This window comes from Schistocerca gregaria, chromosome X, assembly GCF_023897955.1.
Source record: "Schistocerca gregaria isolate iqSchGreg1 chromosome X, iqSchGreg1.2, whole genome shotgun sequence".
NCBI lineage: Eukaryota > Metazoa > Arthropoda > Insecta > Orthoptera > Acrididae > Schistocerca > Schistocerca gregaria.
Window position 1 is genome coordinate 161211702 of NC_064931.1, and position 23556 is coordinate 161235257.

General features: G+C 35.1%; 1 protein-coding gene across 1 annotated transcript in view; it reads right to left on the bottom strand.

Moving 5' to 3' along the window:
* LOC126297950 (titin-like) overlaps positions 1–23556 on the bottom strand; it is an 817179-nt gene that overhangs the window by 74525 nt on the left and 719098 nt on the right. Inside the window, exon 39 of the mRNA XM_049989271.1 lies at positions 20695–20745. Coding sequence (XP_049845228.1) covers positions 20695–20745 — 51 coding nt within the window. The remainder of the gene's footprint in view (positions 1–20694; positions 20746–23556) is intronic.

Consider the following 23556-nt stretch of genomic DNA (forward strand, 5'->3'; position numbering starts at 1 on the left):
CAAAAAAAGTATAAAAATACAGTCAGAACCAGCATCTACATAATAATGAATAAAATGAGCAACAACTCATAGTATTTACAAATTAAAAACGAAATTCTAAAATACAGTATAAAGGAAATTTATAAAAATAGGTTCTATACTTATGCAGATCTTGTATGAAATTACAATTTCAGGTTACAGCATCATTATGGAATATTGTTAAAAGAGAGAAAGGGAAAGAAGCTGTAGGATATGACACTATTTCTCTTAAAGAGAATGGGGACATTATTGAAGGTAGTTCATGCACAGCAAATAGTTTTAATAATTACCTTTTGGAGGTAGATGAGGAAATTGGTACAAACAGTTCAACAGAGACAGCAAAACACAGAATGATGGAGAGAAAAATCAGAGAAATTAAAGAATCTTTTACATTCCCTACCAGAAAAGGAACATTATCCCTCAACAGCTAAAGTTCACAGGGATTGCTAACATTTACAACAGGTCACCAAATCATTGTTGGCTTATAATATATAATGTCTATAGTCACATGTGTAGCACACAATTAATTTTGGGTAATCATGTGCACTTATAAAAAAATGTGATTTTCAGTCTTAGCTCTAAAGATGATTCCACAGATATCAGTAGTTAGTAGGTAGTCGCTATGTTTCTATGATTTTCTATGATTTCTATGATTTTTGAGAGAAAGGAGTGTACTTAGGAGTTGTTATCCACTTGTGCCATAATGGGACCTAAGCTCAGCACAAATGGTCTATTCTACTGAAACAGGATTCACACTATAAATTGTTTAAATGGTAAAATATCAAGTGTTGTGATATTCTTAAATTTATACAAGGCATGTATCACCCGTAACTTACGAAGAGATAAGTTATACTTTTATGGTGTACACGGTTAAACACATGCCAGGTATAGGTCTTAAGATACAGGACACAGAAAATTACATTAGACTGTTCAGAAAAATCACAGAGCAATGCTGTATCATTTGTCTGGGTAAAGATTATAACAGTCAGTTCATACGGTTAAATGTAAGTTCACTGACTATTATTGTTTTACATCAATCATCTACCACCATATTTGAACCAGGAAGTAGAATTAGTTCCTTTCATATATGAAACAAGTATTGCTGTAAAGTTAAGCAAAGAGGCATAAACAGAAAGAAAACAGAAACTTTCATTTTTTGTCAGAGTTCTTCCCCCTGCACCGTTGCATACATGGAATTATGGAATTACTTTAAACTTTGAAGGGAAAAAAACTTCAGTTATTGCTGTGTATCACACATATCTGACCATCACTGCAATCAAATCATTTACATGATATACCTCAACAATAAAAGAAATTACTGGATGGAGCAATACGTAAAAAAAGGGAAAAGATAGTATGAATGCTGTTTTCTATTACGTGTTTCTGTGCTCCACACATCAATTTAGTTCAGTTGTGCACTTACGTGTTATATCTTGTTTTAAATTGTTTCAGAAATTTTCTAAATAAATGATATACTTATAGAAAAAACTGTACTTTTGATATTGCATCTCTTTGTGAGAAGTAATTATCCTATGCAATTCACTAACAATAAATATTTAAAAGATGGGTAAATATGTTATTCAAATAATCTAATTCCTGTAAGAAAACCACTTCTGTACACATAAAATATCTGAAAATAAAGGTGCAAATAAACCAACAGCCTAAGGAAATTCTAAAATGGTTGTAGTGTTGGAGAATGAGCAAAACCTATGGTGAAGTGACTGAATAAAAATCGTGGGGTGATACATACACAGCTGTAGAAAAATGTGACCTTTATGACAAAAAAATATGAGAAGAAAGAAATTTATGGAGAAACTTTGGGGACAGCTAGTAGAGCAACACCGCTGATGGTATTATTTGCAGTAGTACTAGCTGTAGTATCGGGAGAGACGGTTGGATTGTTTTTGCTATTGCAGTAATGTAAATTAAATGAATTCAGTTCCAATAATATATTGCAAAAAACCACTTAAATCAGGTAATCACTTTTATGTTGCTAATGATTTAAGTCATGAATTTTATCTAATGGTAATACTGACCCTAACAGTGTCACTCACGAAACACTTCAACACACAAGATGAATGACAATGGGTATGCAAAACATAAGAAAAGTAGTTGTCTTTTCATTCTAAGGAATGGAAAGATGACATTTGGACCTTTTTTCAATCCTTTTACTGTAGAGAGCTAGAAGAAATTGGATTATCAACTGAAAAAATGCAGTGAGGCAGAAGTAAGAATTCAATCAAACAGATAATTTGCTAGTGAAATAGGAAGACAAATACCACTAATACTTGAACAAAACTAAAATATCAGAAAAATCTAAACACAGCAAAATTACTAAAAATAATAACAACAAACATCACTGTTATAACACACTTGTGTATAATAACATCTGTTACCATGGCAATATGTCATTTCAAAGTGCCTTTCAGTTATGTTTAGTTCTCAAGATTTTGAGCTAGCTGAAAAAATGGGTTTTGTGATTCATTGCAGTGCTTTGTACCCTCATACACAAGAAGATATTTTCTCTGAGATTGCTAATGCCAACGCTTTCTAATTCTGTGAAAGTAATTCAATTTTCCATTTCTATACTCCCAGTCCCTTGGGCTGAAAAATAAATAATTTTATCTAAGTTTACAATTATTAGTGTACTGAGAGTTAAGACAAAGCAAGAGTGATGATGCTAATATATTTAGCATATCTTTAACTTACCATAAAACTACAAAAATACAAAAAACTTGAAGAGTAATTTACGGAATATGCCAGGCTGCAGATATCCAGACATAGAAATAAATAATCAGCAAGTTGAAAAATGCATGTTAGAAATCTTGGAGCATAAGGACTTATGGGGAAGCTTCCAAGCTTACAACTTATACAGCACTGATGAACTATCTATAAATTTCCAACAATGACACAAAGATCCATGTATACACTTGTACAAAAATGTCGGCCTTGTATGTACATATTTGACTAAAGAAAGCTGTTTTAATTATGTTACTTAGCATCTTATCATTTCAAATGGGAACTGAAAATGAAGAAAAAATGTAAACTGCTCTGCTAACACATCTTCAGTTCCTCCCTCTCAGTGAAATACTTTCCTGTAACACGTGACCTTTTTAAAAAATAGACTGATATGGCCACCTTTGTCTAAATCTGTGCTAAGTCTGGAACTACCTGGCCTAGGTTTCTAGGTTGACGATACTTCCCTCTGCCTTGTATGCAGGAAGTCTCTAGCTGGGACAGTGTTTATCTGGAAGTATGCACAGATGCTTTAGTGTCCCTGCCATCAGACGTCACAATGGAGGCAGACAAGCTGGGGTGGGTAGCACAGCAGGATAGTGCAAAAACCTCCCATGAAAAGTGCACATGACACATGATATGGGCACAGGGCATACCCACTGGCAGAGGTGTTTACCCACAGGCAGCAGTAGAATGGGCGGGCCAATACTTTTGCGGAGTTCAATCACAGCTGATCTCACCGAGCATACAGTGCTGTATGTTGTGCAGACTGACTAGCCATTAGGTGTCTGCAGCAGCCACATGCTGAGTTCATCCTGTGCTCATCTTTGCTTGGGTTTGGATTCTCTGCTTCACAAAAATTGACTCACATTGCTGGTTTGTTTCCTTCTCAGAGGGTTCTGCTCCCTGACTGTTATCAAGCCACTGTTGCCCTGTTAAGTATCTGTGACTACCATGCAGTGTAGCGGCATTGTCACACATGTGAAGATACTGAAGAGAGCAAGTAAGAAAAATGGTAATGGAGCAAGCAGACGGCACAGTGCTGGTCAAACATGGAAGCACAGCTGTGAGATGAAAGTTGGGCCTGTTTGTGTGTGGTTACTGTATGTATATACAGCAGTGTTTGTGCACTGGCTTACATGAGCAGACTTGAGCTACTGGAACCTGTTATAGTGTGTCAAGGCTCCTGGTAGGTCAGAAACGCATGTGTTGTATATGTGGTTAGGTGTGTTAGCGAGCATTCTCTCCTGAAGTGATACTTTAATCTGCTTCTTGCTAAATTGGCATTTTCTGACAGTTTTTCCATGAATAGTAAATTGCTAGACAGTACTTGAACTGAGCACATTAAATTGTCTGCCAACAGAGCATTATGTTGCTGTACACAGTACAGATTTCATTCTGTTGGTGCGTGATTAAGCGGACACTCGCTTGGCTAGATATTTGGTACATTGTGATTAATGTGTTGTTTGACTGGACATGGGCAATATATTTAGAACATGACTGTTAAGAGAATAAGAAAAGGTTTGTTGCCTCTTTCTGACACTGAACTATTGCAGGTTAGTCTGGGGTATTTCGTTGCATCTGTATATGCTAAGGAGAAGTGATGTTCAAATACCAAGATACATGTTACGGGAGAACGCAATGGCTGATGGCCATGGACACACATACGAAGCTACAGTTATATTGATCATTATAGTTCATATAAATTTAGATTTTGCTGAAGCTGCTTTCACCAACCTGCTGTTATTTTATTTATTTTTTAATGGTGTTCCTTAATCATGTTTCTTTAAATTTATATAAATTGTAATGTATTAACTGATTGTGATTTCAGTGGAGTTGGTTATCTTTTAAAAATTTCATTTTTAAACTCAATATGAACTGGAAGTTTATTATTTCAATTTGTTTGTGGTTCTTTTATTATGGTACGCAATTGATTTAATTTTTGTTGGATTTCAGTTTTATTTACAATTCACTGCTGTGCTACATTGCAGTTATTTGGGCAGGTTGTTTCTTAAAATAAATCTATATATTCTGCTTAAGTGGTCAATAAATGTATGTATGTGTTGTACTTTTAACCAGAACTCATTTAATCAGTTCCACCCTTTAATCCTGCATGTAAAATTTGGTAGCACAGGTGGTTGATTAATTGTATTAGGGCAAAATTTTCTTGTTGGATTAAGGCAGTTTTCTGTTTCCTTATGCTATTGATATTTTCCAGAATGCCAGCCTTTCTGAGGCAAAGAGATTTAATTTATGAATGAGGTAATGATGGAATCTAGAGCCTAAAGGGACTGTCCATAAACTGATTGAACAACTACAACAGAAAATTACTGAGCCAAATGAGATAAGTTTGGCAGCTGCCACAACTTGTGCTGCATTTGAAGAAATGTTAAGAGGTCATGCAAAATGAGGAGTGTTGTCAGATACAGAGGTTGCAGTCCCATTTTAACCACCTTGTGGATGGAATGAATGACACAATGGGTGTTGACAAGAACCAGGAACAGTGTTTAGAAATATGTAGAATCTATTAATGAATGATTGCAGACCTGTAATAGAAAACTGAGTAACCTTGGTAGTGAATTTAAATAAGAGAGACTGCAATAGGGAGGCAAGGTGAACAATCTATGATACCTTGCTTGCTAGGTTGCAGAACCTGTCACAGGATTTTTGAATGAATGTTCTAATTTAGCTTTGAATTCAGTTACCATGTAGTCAAATTTTTGTATTTTATGGTGGAATTTCAAAAAGGAACATGCATCAAGGAAATGAGTGATTTAGATGCCTTGAGATTTACTGCTGTACTGGTGAAAGATAATTTGCATGAAGAAGTATTGCAAACACCACAGAAAAATAATACATTGAGACAATTATTGGCTAGGCTTTGCAGATTAATTCTGCACAGAACTCTACAAGAATTAATCTATTGTCAGTATAGTAGTCAACAGGGGATTCAGGAATCATTAATAAATTAGCAAGTTAAAAGAAGTGTTGTGGTCTTGGAATTGATGTATACTGAAGAACATGTAGTAAGTCATATTTATGGGACAGAGCCTCAAGAGGGGGCAGACAGAGAGTGATATTTTGTCAGGTTTTTTAAGACATTGGCTCAGTTAGATGACATAGTAAAGTAAATACTGGAAATGGAATATGTGGATTCATGCAGGCATAACTATGCCACGAGAAGAAGGGCTTGAAAGAGTAAAGATTTGGATGGGCAAAATCGTTATAGAAAGGCGTACCAATCAAACAGTAATTCAATATGGCATATGGGAAGGGGGGCATCTAAGGTAATGTGTTGGAATGGTGGTAAGCCTGGACATGTAGGGAGGAAATGTATGTGGAACAAAAGTGAAGAGTTATGACAGTAACACCAAGGTAGGGTAGGTCAATCAGTGCCCTCAAGGATAACAGAAGGTGACATTTACCAGTTGTTTGCACGGTATAGAGTAATGGACCAATCTGCGTATCGCTGGATTTAGACAGCACGATCTTCACTGTTGATATAGACAATTTTTGGAGCATCACGGAATCTGTAGGTGGGAAATTTTGGTAGCAGATAAGTGGTAATATTCGACAGCAGTTAAATCAAGTTGTGAAAGGGTGTTTATGAATCAAGGCCTTGCTTGGTGAGTTTTCTAGGAAGGTTGGCATGAAGCTCATAAAAAATTTGGCCATGAAGTGTATTTTGGGAGGGAATTTTATAGCCAATGTGAGTCAAATTACTGTTTGGTCTGGACAACAATTTTATTTTAAGTCACAGATGTAGTTTCAGTTTTGCCAGCATGTGCAACAGAGGATAATGATGGTGGCCTGTAACAAACCCTGTAAGGAAGCAGCTAGTGTGTGAAAGTCATATTCATTAGATGACCAGCTAGCTAATTTACATCAGTTTCTGAAAAAATAAGATTAAAGCTGCGTGTACTGAATTCCCAGATGTCTTGTCTGAGGAAATGGGCGTGACCAGAGTGCTAGGACAGTGTATCTCTTTTCACCATGGCCTGCACGATCTTGTAGGTTCAATATTAAATTTGTCCTGGCTTAATTACATCACTTTTCTGTATCATCCCAGACTGCAATGATTGTGAGAGTTCCTGGCTTCCATTGGCAACTGTTTTGTTTCATATTGTGACTACCATAGTGTAACAAATCAATTCAAACTTCCAGAAAAAGACAAAGTCATGCGTCACCCAGATAAATACACCATGTTTTCCTACAGTTCATTAGTTTAAGGCAATTCCTGCATTATTTTATTGAGAATGTATCATTTAATGTACTTATGGTGTCTAAACACATGCATGAAGAGCCAGCTGGATTTTATACATGTAACTTCTTGAACAAACTATCACTGTATGAATGATTTCAGTATTTTTACCTGATTCTACAAGTCACAATGTATGGAAATTGGTATATATTAGATCAGGGCTTCGAAGCAAGTGGCCTGCAGACCACTAAGGGGTCCACCGGCTTTTACTAGGGTGTCCATGGCAAAAACTTGTAAAAAATGAGTAAAATTATTAATTTAAAAATGTAAAATCCCAATTCATCAATATCATATTTTTGTTTGTTTGAACAATACATGTATGTATACATCAGGCCTTGTTGCCAAGCAGCGGCTCCGGTTCCCAAGTGAGGACCCAAATGTAGTTTAGTGCTAGTGGATGTGACCTCCCAGGTCAACTGTATCTGCAACACCCCAGATGACACATGTGCGCAGCTCATGGCACTCGATGTGCAGAAACCTTATGTGCACGATATTCTGAAACGGTGCAAGCTTAGTCTTCCAAACAGAGCACTCACTGGCATATATGCAGTCTGAAACACCATTCAATGTTAAACCTCCTTTGTGAGTGCACTACCTGCTGCATCATTTACTTTTTGTCCAGTTTATTACTTTCAACATGGATTGATGACTGAAGTCTTGATCACTAAAGAAGTGAGCAGTTTCTCCATTTCCTTCATAGCAAGGAAAGCCCCCAGATGAAATTAATGAGGAGGGACAATGGCCAAAGGAAGAACAATCACCTGAAGCACCACACTGGATATATTATGCAAAAACTCTGCCAGTGCTCCATTAGTTGCAATACTGTCTGAACTTAGAGCAAGATATTATGCCACCATTGAGCAAGTTACACCTGTAATGCTACAGCAAGTTTGGGAAAAAATTGACTTCCAATGTGATGTGTGCAGGACAACCAACAGAAGCAACATACAACATCTTTAGTTTAAGGTAAAAAAGCTTGATGTGTTTCCCTGCAAAATAACACTAAACCCAGTTGTAAAGTTGTGAAGTCCATTTTGAAACCCCCCTTAGATGAATGTAGTGATGTTGTGGAGGTTAGCAAATTTATTGGCTTTTGTCCTTTATGAATATTTGCAATGTTTCAAGGAGAAACTCTAATTGTGCAAACCACTACCTGTCAATACAGCAGGTGCTGAAATATTTTGTTTGTTGGATGATTTTGTAAACACCAATGAAATTTTATGGTCTATCTGCATTGATGAGTGGATAGTTGGTGCTAAAGCTATGACCAGTCCAACGGTTGGAACGATAACTAAAATAAAAGAGAGCTCAAAGGACTGCAGCAGTAGCCATTGTGCTGTCCACTGACATTCTTCAGCTACAAAAAAAAGATACCTGCTTCATTCAAGAAAGTTTTAGATGAATCTCTCCAAATTATTAATTACACAACCCCATGGCCATTGAAGTCAAGACATTTTACGATAATGTGTGAACATATGGGAAGCTTTCATTATTATCTGCTTCTCCATACAGAAGTGAGGTGGCTCTCACATGGGAATACACTCTCTCAATTATATGAATTACATTTAGAAGTCTTAGCTTTACTTTTAAACTATAATACCAAATTAGCAGACCTTATTAATGATGAAAGTTGGCAGTATATACTTACTTATTTGGCAGATATTTTCTCAGAAACGAATGAAATGAATATTTCACTGCAAGGGAAAAGTATAACAATGGTCACTGCCAATGACAAAGTTCAGGTGTTCAAGACGAAAATCAATTTTTGGGTTGATAATGTTGAGACAGGGAGATCAAGTGTTTTCCTCATTTCAACAATTTTCTGAAAGACAACACACAGGAGCTTGGGAACAATTTGTTTCATGAAATCCTCAAACATCTACAAAACTTGATATAATCGTTGGGACATTATTTCCCAACAGCTCAAGATGAGAAGCCGAAGGAATACAAATGGGTGACCAACCCATTCACTGTATGCAAAAAGCTGACATTCTGTCATTGAATGAATATGATTTCTTGATAGAAATGGCCACAGACTCAACCTTGAAATGTACTTTTGGTAGTGTGTTTATACTTTTGGATCTCTTTCAAAAAACATTCTACTCCATTGTTGAAAGAGCAACTTCCATTTGCCACAACATACATACATACATGAATCTGGATTCTTCATCTATGCCACCAACAAAATTAAGTACTGAAGTTGTTCAGTGTTTTCTGTCAATTACCTAATATTTAATTGAATTCTCTTGGTATTGATATTTTTGTTCCAAAATTAAAATGATATCCAACCAATGTTACATTTCTTTGCAATATATTCTGCTTCACTCAATCAGAGATATGGCCTGCCTAGTTTGCTGAACAATGGAAGTAAATCCAACAGTAAGTATCTGAATAAAGTGAGAATTTAGACAAATTGGAACATCATTAGTTTTAATTTGTTTCCCTTGACTGTTAAACCAAAGACTATTGATCTGTCATGGGGACTGTGGAAAAATGGCAGTTCCATTAAGAATTTTTCAAATCCAAAGTGTTTTGTGCTGAATTTTAACAGCTATGTGCAAGTGACTGAAGAACGGGTCCACCAGCTAAAAAGCTTGAGAAGTCCTGTATTAGATAAAGAGTTAAGTAATTTTCTCTCATGTCCAAAAGGGTATATAATTAATTGAAGAGGTTCCAGCCAAGAAGGCATCCTATAGATTATCACTGCTGAGAATGAAAGTATTAAGAGAACTTTTGGAAAGTGTAATTCAAACATAATCACCACTGAGAATGAAAGTATTAAGAGGACATGTGGAAAGGATGTTAGAACTAAGTGTAATCCAACCATCTAAATCTCCATATACTGCTTCAATTATTTTGGTAACTAAATCGAAACGTGAACACCACCTGGTAGCGGAATCCATGAATTAAATAAAAAGGTAGTATTGAGATCAGTACCAATGCCAGATATGTATTCATGTTTAACGTGGATTCAGGGAGCACAGGTGTTTACCATGTCAGATCTTAATCAAGCATATAACCAGTTACACCAGGAGAAAGGCTCAAAACCATTTATAGCAGCATGAAGGTCTGAAACTTATTTGAGTTTAAGTGTATCCCTCTTGGAATGGCAACAGGTGATGCTGTCCTCATGCAGCTCACAGATGCAATGTTTTCTAATACAAAATTTAAGTATGTTCACTATTATCTCCCTCCCCCCCCCTCCCCCCAAGAACCATGGACCTTGCCATTGGTGGGAAGGCTTGTGTGCCTCAGCCGATACAGACAGCCATACCATGGGTGTAACCACAACAGAGGGGTATCTGTTATGAGGTCAGACAAACACATGGTTCCTGAAGAGGGGCATCAGCCCTTTCAGTAGTTGCTGGGGCAACAGTCTGGATGACTGCAAATGACTGAAAGCATAGAAAAACAACAACCATACTTTTTCCCAAGGAAATGCAGCTTACCGTATGGTTAAATGATAATGGAATCCTCTTGTGTAAAATATTCTGGATGTAAAATAGTCCCCCAATCAGATCTCCAGATGGGGACTTCTCAAGAGGATTTCACCACAAGAAACAAAACTAGTATTCTGCAGACAGGAGCGTGGAATGTTAAAACCATTAATAGGACAGGTAGTTTAGAAAATTTAAAAAGGGAACTGGGCAGGTTAAAGTTAGATACAGTGGCAATTATTGAAGTTCAGTAGCAGGAGGGACAAGACTTCTGGTGAGGTGAATACGGGGTTGTAAATAGAAAATCGAATAGGCGTAATACAGGAGTAGGTTTAATAATGAATAAGAAAATAGGGATGCACATAAATTACTATAGACAGCAAAGTGAATGGATTATTCTAGCCAAGCCAGACATGAAGCTCACACCCATCACAGAATTACAAGTTTATATGTCAATTAGCTTCAAAGGTGGTGAGGAGATTGAAGAAATGTATGATGAAATCAAAGAAATTATTCAGATAGTTAAGGGAGGCAAAAATTTAATAGTGATGAGAGGCTGGAATTCAATGGTAGCAAAAGGAAGATAAGGAAGTATAGCAGTTGAATGAGGACTGGGAGGAGTAGCCTGGTAGAATTTTGCACAGAGCATGATTTAATCATCACTAACACTTTGTTTAAGAATCATGAAAGAACGTTGTACATGTGGAAGAGACCTGGAGGCACCAGAAGGTTTCAGACCAATTGTTGTTGTTGTTGTTGTTGTTGTCTTCAGTCCTGAGACTGGTTTGATGCAGCCCTCCATGCTACTCTATCCTGTGCAAGCTGCTTCATCTCCCAGTACCTACTACAACCTACATCCTTCTGAATCTGCTTAGTGTACTCATCTCTCAGTCTCTCTCTACATTGCCCTCCAATGCTAAATTTGTGATCCCTTGATGCCTCAAAACATGTCCTACCAACCGATCCCTTCTTCTAGTCAAGTTGTGCCACAAACTTCTCTTCTCCCCAATCCTATTCAATACCTCCTCATTAGTTACGTGATCTATCCACCTTATCTTCAGTATTCTTCTGTAGCACCACATTTCGAAAGCTTCTATTCTCTTCTTGTCCAAACTAGTTATCGTCCATGTTTCACTTCCATACATGGCTACACTCCAAACAAATATTTTCAGAAATGACTTCCTGACACTTAAATCTATATTCGATGTTAACAAATTTCTCTTCTTCAGAAACGCTTTGCTTGCCATTGCCAGTCTACATTTTATATCCTCTCTACTTCGACCATCATCAGTTATTTTACTTCCTAAATAGCAAAACTCCTTTACTACTTTAAGTGTCTCATTTCCTAATCTAATTCCCTCGGCATCACCCGATTTAATTTGACTACATTCCATTATCCTCATTTTGCCTTTGTTGATGTTCATCTTATATCCTCCTTTCAAGACACTGTCCATTCCGTTCAACTGCTCTTCCAAGTCCTTTGCCGTCTCCGACAGAATTACAATGTCATCGGCAAACCTCAAAGTTTTTACTTCGTCTCCATGAATTTTAATACCTACTCCCAATTTTTCTTTTGTTTCCTTTACTGCTTGCTCAATATACAGATTGAATAACATCGGGGAGAGGCTACAACCCTGTCTCACTCCTTTCCCAACCACTGCTTCCCTTTCCTGACCCTCGACTCTTATGACTGCCATCTGGTTTCTGTACAAATTGTAAATAGCCTTTCGCTCCCTGTATTTTACCCCTGCTACCTTTAGAATTTGAAAAAGAGTATTCCAGTCAACATTGTCAAAAGCTTTCTCTAAGTCTACAAATGCTAGAAACGTAGGTTTGCCTTTTCTTAATCTTTCTTCTAAGATAAGTCGTAAGGTCAGTATCGCCTCACGTGTTCCAACATTTCGACGGAATCCAAACTGATCCTCCCCGAGGTCCGCATCTACCAGTTATATATATATATATATATATATATATATATATATATATATATATATATATATATATATATATATATATATATATATATACCAATTATATAATCGTAAATCAGAGCTTTTGGAACAAGATTTTAAATTGAAAGACATTTCCAAGGGAAACTGTAGATTAAAACTGAAGAAATTGCAAAAAAGTAGGAAATTAAGGAGATGGGACCTGGATAAGTAGAAAGAATCAGAGGTTGTTGATTTCAGGGGGAGCATTGGGCAATGCAAGAGCAAGGGAAAGGAATACAGTGGAACACAAACGAGTAGCTTTGAAAGACAAAATAGTGAAGACCACTGATGATCAAAGAGGTAAAAAGTCAAGGCCTAGTAGAAATCCTTGCACAACACAGGGGATATTGAATTTAATTGAAAGAAGAAAATATAAAAATGCAGTAAATAAAACAGGCAAAAGGAAATATAAGTGTCTAAAAAATGAGATTTACAGGAAGTGCAAAATGGTGAAGAAGGAATGGCTAGAGGATAAATGTAAGGATTCAAAAGTATATATCATTAGGGGAAACATAGCTCCACCTACAGGACAATTAAAGAGACCATTGGAGAAAAGAGAAGAAGCTTAAGGAATATCAAGAGCTCAGAGAAAAAACCAGTACTACACAAAGAAGGAAAAGCTGAAAAGTTGAAGGAGTATATACCGCATGGGAGATGTACCTGAGAAGCGATATTTTAGATATGGAAGAGGACATAGGTGAAGATGAGATGGGAGATATGATTATGTGAGAAGAGTTTGATAGAGAACTGAAAGACCTAAGTCAAAATAAGGACCCAGTAGTTGACAACATTCCATCAGAACTACTGATAGCCTTGAGAGAACCAGCCATGACAAAACTCTTCCATCTGATGCGCAAGATATATGAGACAGGAAAATACTCTCAGACTTCAGGAAGAATATAGTAATTCTAATTTCAAAGAAGGCAGGTGCTGCCAGGTGTGTGCATTAGTGAACTATCAGTGTAGTAAGTTATGGCTGCAAAATACTAACACGAATTCTTAAAAAAGACTGGAAAAACTGGTAGCAGCTGACATCTGGATTACAGAGAAATGCAGGAACATGCAAAGTAATACTGATGCTATGACTTCAATTAGAAGAGAGCTTAAGGAAAGGCAAACCTATGTTTATAACAGTTGCAGACTTAGAGAAAGCTTTTGACAGCAGAGATAAAATACAGGTAGCGAAAGGCTATTTACAACTCGTACAGAAACCAGACAGCAGTTATAAGAGTCAATGGCATGAAAGGAGAGCAACAGTTGAGAGGAGACAGGGTTGTAGCCCATCCCTGATATCATTCGGTCTGTATATTGAGAAAGCCAATATACCAAAGGAAACCAAATAAAAATGTGGAGTAGGAATTAAAGTCCAGGGAAAAGAAATAAAAACTTTGAGGTTTGCTGATGACTTTGTAATTCTGTTATAGACAGCAAAAGGACTTGGAAGAACAACTGAATGAAATGGACAGTGTATTGAAAGGAGGATATAAGATGAACACCGACATTAGCAAAACAAGGATAATGGAACATAGTCAAATTAAACCAGGCGATGTGAAGGTAATTAGATTAGGAAATGAGGCCCTTAAACTAGTAGATCAGTTTTGCTAGTTGTGCAGCGAAATAATTGATGATGCACAAAGTAGAGAAGATATAAAATGTAGACTGGTAAAGGCAAGAAAAGTGTTTCTGAAGAAGAGAAATTTGTTAATAATGAATATATATTTAAGTGTCACGAAGTTTCTTCTGAAATGATTTGTATGGAGTGTAGCTATGTATGGGAGTGAAACACTGGATGATCAATAGTTTGGGCAAGAAAATAATAGAAGCTTTTGAAATGTGTTGTTACAGAAGAATGCTGAAGATTAGGTATGTAAGATCATGTAACTAATGAGAAGGTAATGAATAGAAATGAGAAGAAAATAAGTTTGTGGCACAGACCATCTAGAAGGTCTGTTGATAGGACACATTATAAGACATAAAGGGATCACCAATTTCATACTGGAGGGTAGTGTATGGGTAAAAATCATAGAGGGAGTCAAAGGGATGAATATAGTAAGCAGATTCAGAAGGATATAGGTTACAGCAGTTATTTGGAGATGGAGTGGCTTGCACAGGATAGAGTAGCATGGACAGCTGCCTCAAACCAGTCTTCAGACTGAATACCACAACAAGAACAACAACCATTATCTTAACGATCTTGGGGTACAGTATCTCAGTCCAAGAGCATAGCATGTGCAGGAGGTTTTTGAATGATTAAGAAAAGCAGGGCTGACAGTCAAGAGGTTATTTTTGCCTGTTCTATTAAGTTTCTTAATGGACACAGTTTCATGTCAAGGAATGTATAGAGATTCACAGAGAGTGGAAGCTATTAATCAATACCCAGCTGCAGAATGTCAAGCAAGTTGCCAGATTTGTCAGCATGGCAATTTTTTTTACTAAGTTCATTATTGGTTTTGCAGAGAAGGCACTGCTGTTTAACAAGTTACACTGAAAGGGATGTAAATTTCTATGGAGGCCTTCACAGGAAGCCACAGTTTTGGCCTTAAAGCAAGCACAGCCTCAGCCCTAGTATTAGAACTACCAGACTTCAATGTGAAATTCACTCTTTAGATGGACGTATCAGCTCTAGGGATAGGAGCAGTTCTGTTGCAAGAGCATGATGGGAATAAGAAGACAGTTGCCTACATGTCAAGGAGATAAAACTAACTAAAAAAAGTATTCTATTTATGAATTGGAAACTCTGGCACTTTTGTTTGGCATTGAGAAGTTTCGATACTATCTCAAACATTGGAAGTTCATCCTGGAAACTGACATAACAACACCTTATTATTCCAAGCCAATGCATTAATAGAAACCTTTAATTTGGCCCTGACAGCCTATCACAGCAATGACCAAAGTGTATGGGACTGCTAATGGTTAATTATGGTGTCCAACACATCACATCATGGAAATCATCTGTTCACACCCAAGAGTCTGCTCCTGGTCTACTGTATAGAAACTCCACCATGCAACTTATATAAAGTCTACTGATGTTGCCTGAGAAGAGAGATGCTCATCAGGTGATTGCACAATGGAAGTTGGGTAAGAGAATATTCAGGAAGTTCATAAGAAGGAAGCCGTAAGCTGCACTGAGGTGAGAAAAGTCATGCGATAGTGATATGCATGTGCTGTTTGACAGGACATGGACAATAGATGCAGCATATGTCTGTTTAGAGAATAACAAAATTTGTTGTCTCTTTCTAATAATGAACTGTTTCAAGTTGATGGTCTGATGTTCAAGTACAAAGATATATGTTATGGGAGAATGCAATGGCTGAGAGTGATGGGTTACACTAAGGATGCTACACTTGTTTTGATCATTATAGTTTACATACACTCAGATTTTGATGAAGTTGCTTTCACCAACTTGTTTTGTCCATGGTGTTTCTTAATCATGTTCATTTAAATTGTGGTTCATGTGAGTCTGCAGTAAATAACTGACTGTCATTACAATGGTTTTGGTTATAGTATCTTTTAAATATTTCATTTTTAAACTCAACATGAATTGGAAGTGGCTTGCTTTAACTTGTTTGTGGTTATTTTATTATGGTACTATATTCATTTACATTTTATTTTCTGTGCTACATTACAGTTGTTTTGGCGGGTTGTCTGTTAAAATAAATCTGTAGTTTCTGCCCCAGTGGTCAATAAATGTATGTGTTGTACTTTTAACCTGAACTCATTCAACCGATTCCAACCTTTAATCCAAAAGGCCCTACTGCACCTAATAGTACCAGAGATGCTTTAGCTTTATAGCAACAGACAGGTAGATCAGAATGTATTCCACAATTTCAGGTTTTTTAACTATTCTGCATATAACTTTTTAGTTTTTCTAATAATTTCAGTACTCTCCATGGGAAATCTGTTGGTATTCATTTGACAAGTTCCGCAGGTTACTAAATGAGTGAATACCATCTATTATGTCAAATGCAAGAACACCTGAACATATAATTTATATATTAAATCACTGTTCTGTGTAAATAAAACATAAAAATGATTTATTTGTGTTCAAATTAATGCAAAGGGAAAGCAAATGAACAATATTTGTTGATATGCAGTATGTAAGAATAACTCTTCTTCCTTTACAAGAAGTCAGTGTTGAATTGATACAGAACAGAATATTATTCTACAGCAGTTCTAGACACTGTTTACAAGCAATACTGACACTGTTTAGAATTCATTAAACCCAATAGCATGATGCATAGTGAAACACTATGGTATTCCAAACAACAATAAAGTTGTGGAGAGCTTTAGTTTTTAAAAGAAGAATGTTGGTTTCATGGAATAAAAAATAAAACCTAGCTAACTACTACATCTCTAATAAATAAACAAAATCAGTTAAACTTGGAAATGTTATCCTAAATTTTACAGCTAGAAAAGTAGAAGAGAGAGATAAAATAAGAAGAAAATGTGTTGTCTGAGGAAACTTTGATAACATTCAATTCATTGTTCAAATTTTGAACACCTAAGTAAGCCATTCAAGTACATTTATTTCAACATCAACATCCACTAAACATGACACCTTCGTGAGGCAACTATTCTTTTCTGTCGCTTCAAAAGTGTATGTTACGGTGCAATTATATCTTTTGATGATGCTTTGCAGAAGGGATATTTTGGGTTTGTGTCCTGATTTCCTTTGAATATATGTTGTATGAAACCATTGTCCCAAAGTAGATGTACATCAATCTAGGTTTTCTTTTTCATATGGTGTCAGTCAGTAACAGCTGCAAGTTAATTTCTTTCAGTTCTGGATGCCTGTGAGACTCTTTATTTTGTCCACAACTGTACTGCATCTAATTTTTCCTTTTTCTACTACCACAGCTTAAAACATTCCAAATTTGATAAATTTCTACAATTTTTGTATGTTGATTATTAGATTTACTTTAATTTTGATGAGTTGTTTGAATGTTGTAATTCTTCTTTTAATACCCATCAGACTTCTGTTAACATTCAGTTACTGTACTAATCAAGCAAGATAATTTATTAACTTGCTTCAGAATAACATATTCTTTTTTTTATTCTCACCTCTGCTGTCAATACATCTATCTTGTTTTTGCCCTTTGCTTATGGGTGTCCACAAGGTCAGTCAAAATTATTTACACACATATCTAGTAATTTTTCTGAATCTTCCAATATTTCTCATCAAATCTAATGGAAATTGCTTGTTAACTATCTGTTTTTATTGATTTCACGTGGTTTATCATGGTTTCAATTGCACTTTCTATGAAAAAAATAGAGGGTCAAAGAGAGAACAACCTTATCTGACACCTCTTGTTGCCTTATTTTAACTATGATAATATTGATTTCTGTATTCTAGCTTTTGTATAACCCTCCAGTCTATTCCTATTTCTGTCATTGATCGAAGCTGTTTGTTGCAGCCCCCTCTACCAAAGCCTTGTCCAGCTGAGTGGTGAATGAATATTACATATATATTATTTGTTCATTTTGACTCCTCCTTCTGAAATAAGCTGCAGTTATATTGGAGCTGTTCATGTTTGATTTCATTCCTAAATTGAAATTGGTCTTCATAAATTTTGCTTTTAACCTTTCTTTAAGAACTTTTGGTAGAACTGCTGAAGCATGGGATAACAATTTTAAAAATTTAAAGTATTTTATTTCTTAAGCATAGTAGTAGCTTTACTATTTATAAATTCTACCAGTAACATTCTGAAGATGATGCAAACACACAAAACTTTCTACAGTTGTTAAGTTACATTGTCTCCAACGTTTTTTAATAACTGATACAGGATACTATCTGTTTCAACTGTTTTCTTATTATCCAAACTGTTTAAAGAGTTAGTGAACTCTGATCTGATAATTGGTAGTACTACAAATTCAGTTTGCACACCTCTTCTGATACTTATGTAATCTGAAGCTTATCTAACACCTTCTCATCAATTAGTTCCTCAATACATTCCCTATATTTGTTATTACTTTTTCAGATTCAAAGCTAATGCTCTATTTATTGCCCCTTATTATACTGTAACAACATCTACACAATTGTTAACATTTATTTAACAAGGTTCTCCAGTGGTGCTTGATAAAACACAACAATAATATCAACTTTCCACATTTTCTGCAACTGTTGGTCATAATCAAACACATTCCTAACACATTTAACCTCAAAACCTTAAAATTCACTTCGCAATGGAGGTGGGAGGCTTTTCTATAAATTTCTCAGAACTAAATATAGATATTAGCACAAAAATACTATTTTAGCATTTACAGAAAAAAACAGTTCTTGATACTGTATTCCTTGCAAGCTCCCAATACCCACAAACTCATCAACATACACCTTTACATTCCATTGTGTGCCATCTTATTTCATTTCCACTGACCTATGTGCTTTTAATTCAAATTACAGACAAACCAACTTATTACTCTCTGACTTAGTTGATAAATCTGATGAAACAGGGAGACACATAAAATTATAGTACTTCTTTATGCTGATAGCAATATTAACTCATCAGCAATTGTAAAAACAACTGCACTGTACCGTATGTTGGCCAGATTTCAGATGGGCTTGCGAAAAGTTAAATTCTCGCTATTACAGACTTCTGTTTTACAACGACAACATCACTAAATTGTATTCAATAGTAAAGATGCAATGAAATCTTTGACACAGTGTGGTGTGCATAAAATCACCTGTGAGCACAGAGGAAGTATGTAAAGTGAGATTAGGCCTTTGTGGAACATTTTTTAACAGAGACCACCCATACTTTGTACACTGTGTCATTTTACATATTGTTAAGAGAAGCAGGAAGGTGATACTACTGAAATTCTTGAAATCAAGAGACATATGACACAGAATGACAGTTTTCTTTCTCCATTCTGCTAAATTGAGTTTCAGTTACATGAATGTTAGATTAGTAAAATCAACTTCATGACTCATCTTTTATTAACTATAAAGATTTCAATACAGTGTACAAAAATGTGACAGCTTTCTTTGCAAACATTCCATATGTCATCATTTTATATATCTTGCCTAATAATTGTGTAAGCCATACAACATTCTTATCTGCTGTTGTGACATTCATTTGTCATCTTCTGATAGCTTAAGGTATCAAAAACTGGTTTGTTACCAAATACATAATAGTTGTAAAACATGGAAAGCATTTCATTTTTTGATACTGTAGTGATTTCATTTTAAGTATGTTTGCTTCTGCCAGGTCTTCTTCTTTCTTCCTAGTTATTTGTCTCATTTGCTTTTTTTAAATGTTATGTGGCTGTGTATTTTTATGCACTCTTAAATACAATTTTTTCCCTAATACTAAAGGAGGGAAACTATGAGAGCAATAGTTCCAATATTATGGTTACAGTTGCTAGGGGTGGAAGATTTGCTTTTAACAGATTGGAGCATGGTGTAAAGGTTCATATACTGTCAAAAGTTGGTTTTTGAATCTTCAGAATCTTCGGTATCAGAAACATGCATGCAACAGGGAATTATACACCCAAAAGACAACAAGAAATTATACACTCAAAAAACTTTATCAATATAATGATATCAGTATAAATAAACAAACCATTTAAGCAAAGAAAATTTAGAGCAAATGTATGAGTTCCAACTTTATATTACATGGGTGATAATGAACACTAGGAGATAGTTTATAATGTTGAAATGCTGCTGGGCAAACATGTGATTAGTAGTTTGTTATAAACATAAAATATACTCTGTTTTATCCACAAATAAATTACCTACTAGTATAAATTATTAGAAGGATAACATTTAAACTATATTTCTAAAATCATTACATATTACTTTAAAACATGTAACCAATTTTTAAGTGTTGCTACCCTCCTTTATTAGCTCATAAAATTACAAGATCAGTTTGTAAACAATGTTAAAAAGCATCTGATCAGTTTATGTAAGACATTTCAATGCTAAAATAAAATCAGCAATTTTTTCTTATGACAGAAGAGATGGACAAATATGTTTTATGAATACTGAACATATGGGAAATTTAAATGACAAGTTTACAGGTGGTATCATACATTATAATAGATGAAAGTCTTTAATGGAAAGTAGTCAAAAGCAAAAAGCTTCTGTTAATGCCATTGTTAATATTGTGCAGAGAGACTATTAAAATATTAAAAGTAATGATGGGAGTTTTCCACAGGCCACAGAAAAAATTGCTATATGGGACTATATTTTTATATTTATCAATCATACTGGCTCTCCATTTACAAATGAATTAAAATATAATGTTTGTCTCACCTGCTGGTTTATCTTGCTCTTGCTTTTTTCCCTGAGATACATCCCTTTTGTCTGAAACAGAATGAAAAGTCATATTAATTATCTTTTTCAATGAAAATATAAAATTAGCACAACAAATATGTTTTGTAAAAATTACAGAATTTACAATTTACATTTCAAATACAATTATATTTTTGTTAACACTGAATTTACAAAAGACCACAGTTTAAACATTCAAGCCATAACTAACTGTGTCTATAGCAATAATACAATAAAATAATGAAACAAGGAAGTACACCAATAATCTTTATGGAGAATTTCACTTATAAATAACAAGGGAATTTACACCTACGATAAAGTATATCGAACAAGTGTGTGCCCTGCAGTATCAAGTGAATGTAGTGTGCTCTCTCTTCTCTCTTCATATATATGTGTTTGAATGCTGAATTACAGTGCTAAACATTTTGTGGCTAGTCTTCTTTTTAAATGTTGATGTGAAGTTCAATTGCCTTACATCTAATGCACATGTAATAATTTTAATTATTTTGTTTAATTGTTTCAGTTACAGTAACATTGTGATAGTTGAAATTTACACCATTTGATCACAAGCTTAGATTAATAATATGAAACAAATTTATGTTGTGTGGCAGTGAGTAATTTTTCTTGTCTCGCAAAACAAGTAATTTACTGATCTATAGACTTTAGTAAAGGGGGAACATGTCCCTGACAGTAAGTCTCTGCAGGAGCTGCTAATAAGTTATTACATTTTATTCCTACACAAGATTGCATCAAATGTTCCTACATTCCTAACTTAAACCACTTTGTGATTGTGGAATGTACCTAACAGAGTTCTTGAATGTTTTGCACTAGTTTGTTATAATTTATCTTTAGAGTGTTATTCCACAGTTTTAAGTGACATTTTCAAAGCACTTCTTTTGCACCCTAATAATTTTATCTGTTTCGTTCTTACCAAACTGAGAGATTTTCCAATTACAGCATGTTTTCCTGTTGTACCAGTTATTCCAAGCTTTCTGTTTTGTCCAAGTTTTTACTTATTTAAAGAAATATTCAAAATTTAGATTTGAAAATTTGACCCTACTAAACTGTTTATGACTGACACATAATTAGAAAACATTCAATTTCTTCCTTGTAAAAAAAATGTTGTATTCCCTGAAAAATGTACAGTCAAAAAGTTATCTGTATCAAAAAGTATTGAACTTGAGAAAATTGATAACTTAAAGCATCAACTGATCAAAATTACAGAGTTGTAGTATTGCAGTGCGGGTTTTCTGTTTCCAGAAATGTATGCTTTTATGATAATAACATGTTAGTTAATGAGATATTTCAGTGAAAAAATTTTAGTTTCCAGAAAATTCTTGGCAGGCTTTGTGAAAATGCAAGGTTAAAAGCGTACATCGAAAATTCTACTTGTAAAATAAAAAAAAAAAAACTGTTTATCATGTTTTCAGGATATTTGACCAATTGTTAATCAAAATTATTTTGCTCCCTAATGTATGTATGTATGTCTACTTTTCACCATTGAGTATCAACCATGCCAAGGTCTAAAGTCAGCACTGTGTGCAGTGAGTAGTAAAAACTCAGTCCATGCTGAGCTACCTTAGTATATAGTTACTTCTATTAGGCAGCTGTTGAGCATTGACAATATAGCATTGGTACTTGTTAAATTTTGTCATACTCCTCAAAGTCTTTGGGGTTTTCTGATCTGTTGTGTTATAAGTATGAAGTTTACTACACACATTCTGATCACCAACAAATTGGGGCATTGGTAATAAATATGCATAAAAGTGAACATCTACTTTGATGGTGTCGCACAAAGTTATTTAAAAATTTCTCATAGCACCTAGCAGCCAACAACTGAACTTTATGTAAGAGGAGGACTTAAGAGGTCTCCATCTATTCTGAAAAGTCAGTAAACTTCCAAGTTGACTGGATACCATATAGACTTTCTTCTGTTGTTTTTCCCCGACAACAGATAACACGAAGTTAGCTCTGTCAACTGCAAAAAGTCAGAAGTTGGAACTGATACTGTATGCCAGGTCAAGATTAGTTTTATTATATCTCCCTGAGGAACATCTGCAGTTGCTTCTATGCCTCAAGATGATTTTTCTTCTAAGATAACAGGCTTTATGCTGATTTTAAAATCAACACACCACCCATAATTTAGGCTATAACTCTAATAAAAATGTGTTACCTGTATGTGGTACAGCATCAGGAGCAGTTTGACAGCCAAGGAAACTTCAAATACGTGTGGTTCCCACAACTTGTGTCTTTTAAAATATCACAAGTGAGGACCAAGAAATGGGTCTCATACAACCAAAGTTTTTGAAGTAAATTGTAATTGTCATGAAGAAGGAAAGTTATCATATAAATCAGCTTTTTCCCTAACTATGTAGAAGATAGAGCTCTTCAAGGACTTACCTTACCCAATAAATTTAGTAAAAATATGAAATGACTGCAGAAAGTTTATTCAAAAATGGTACAGTACATTTCACCTGTGGATTTATTTTCTTAGTCCATGTCACAAAAACTGCCAAATCAGAATGTTTTAATAATTAAACAGTACTTTCATAATTTAGTGTAATGGGTGACAGTTGAGTTGAAAACAGGAAGTTAGGAGGGTTGAAGATGTTACACTGAACAGAAATTAAGAATATATTGGCTTTAAAATCATTTCAGTCTGTTTCAGTAATCAGAAAAAACACATCGATTTTTGGCATAATCAAAGTTGAAGGATACAGCATATTACACAAGGAGTACTGCACAGAACAAGAGAACCATGGGAAAAAAGATATGTGAGAAAACTTAAAATGAAGCAACGTGTTGGATGAGACCAAGAGTCATAACTGGGGATGGAGAATGAGG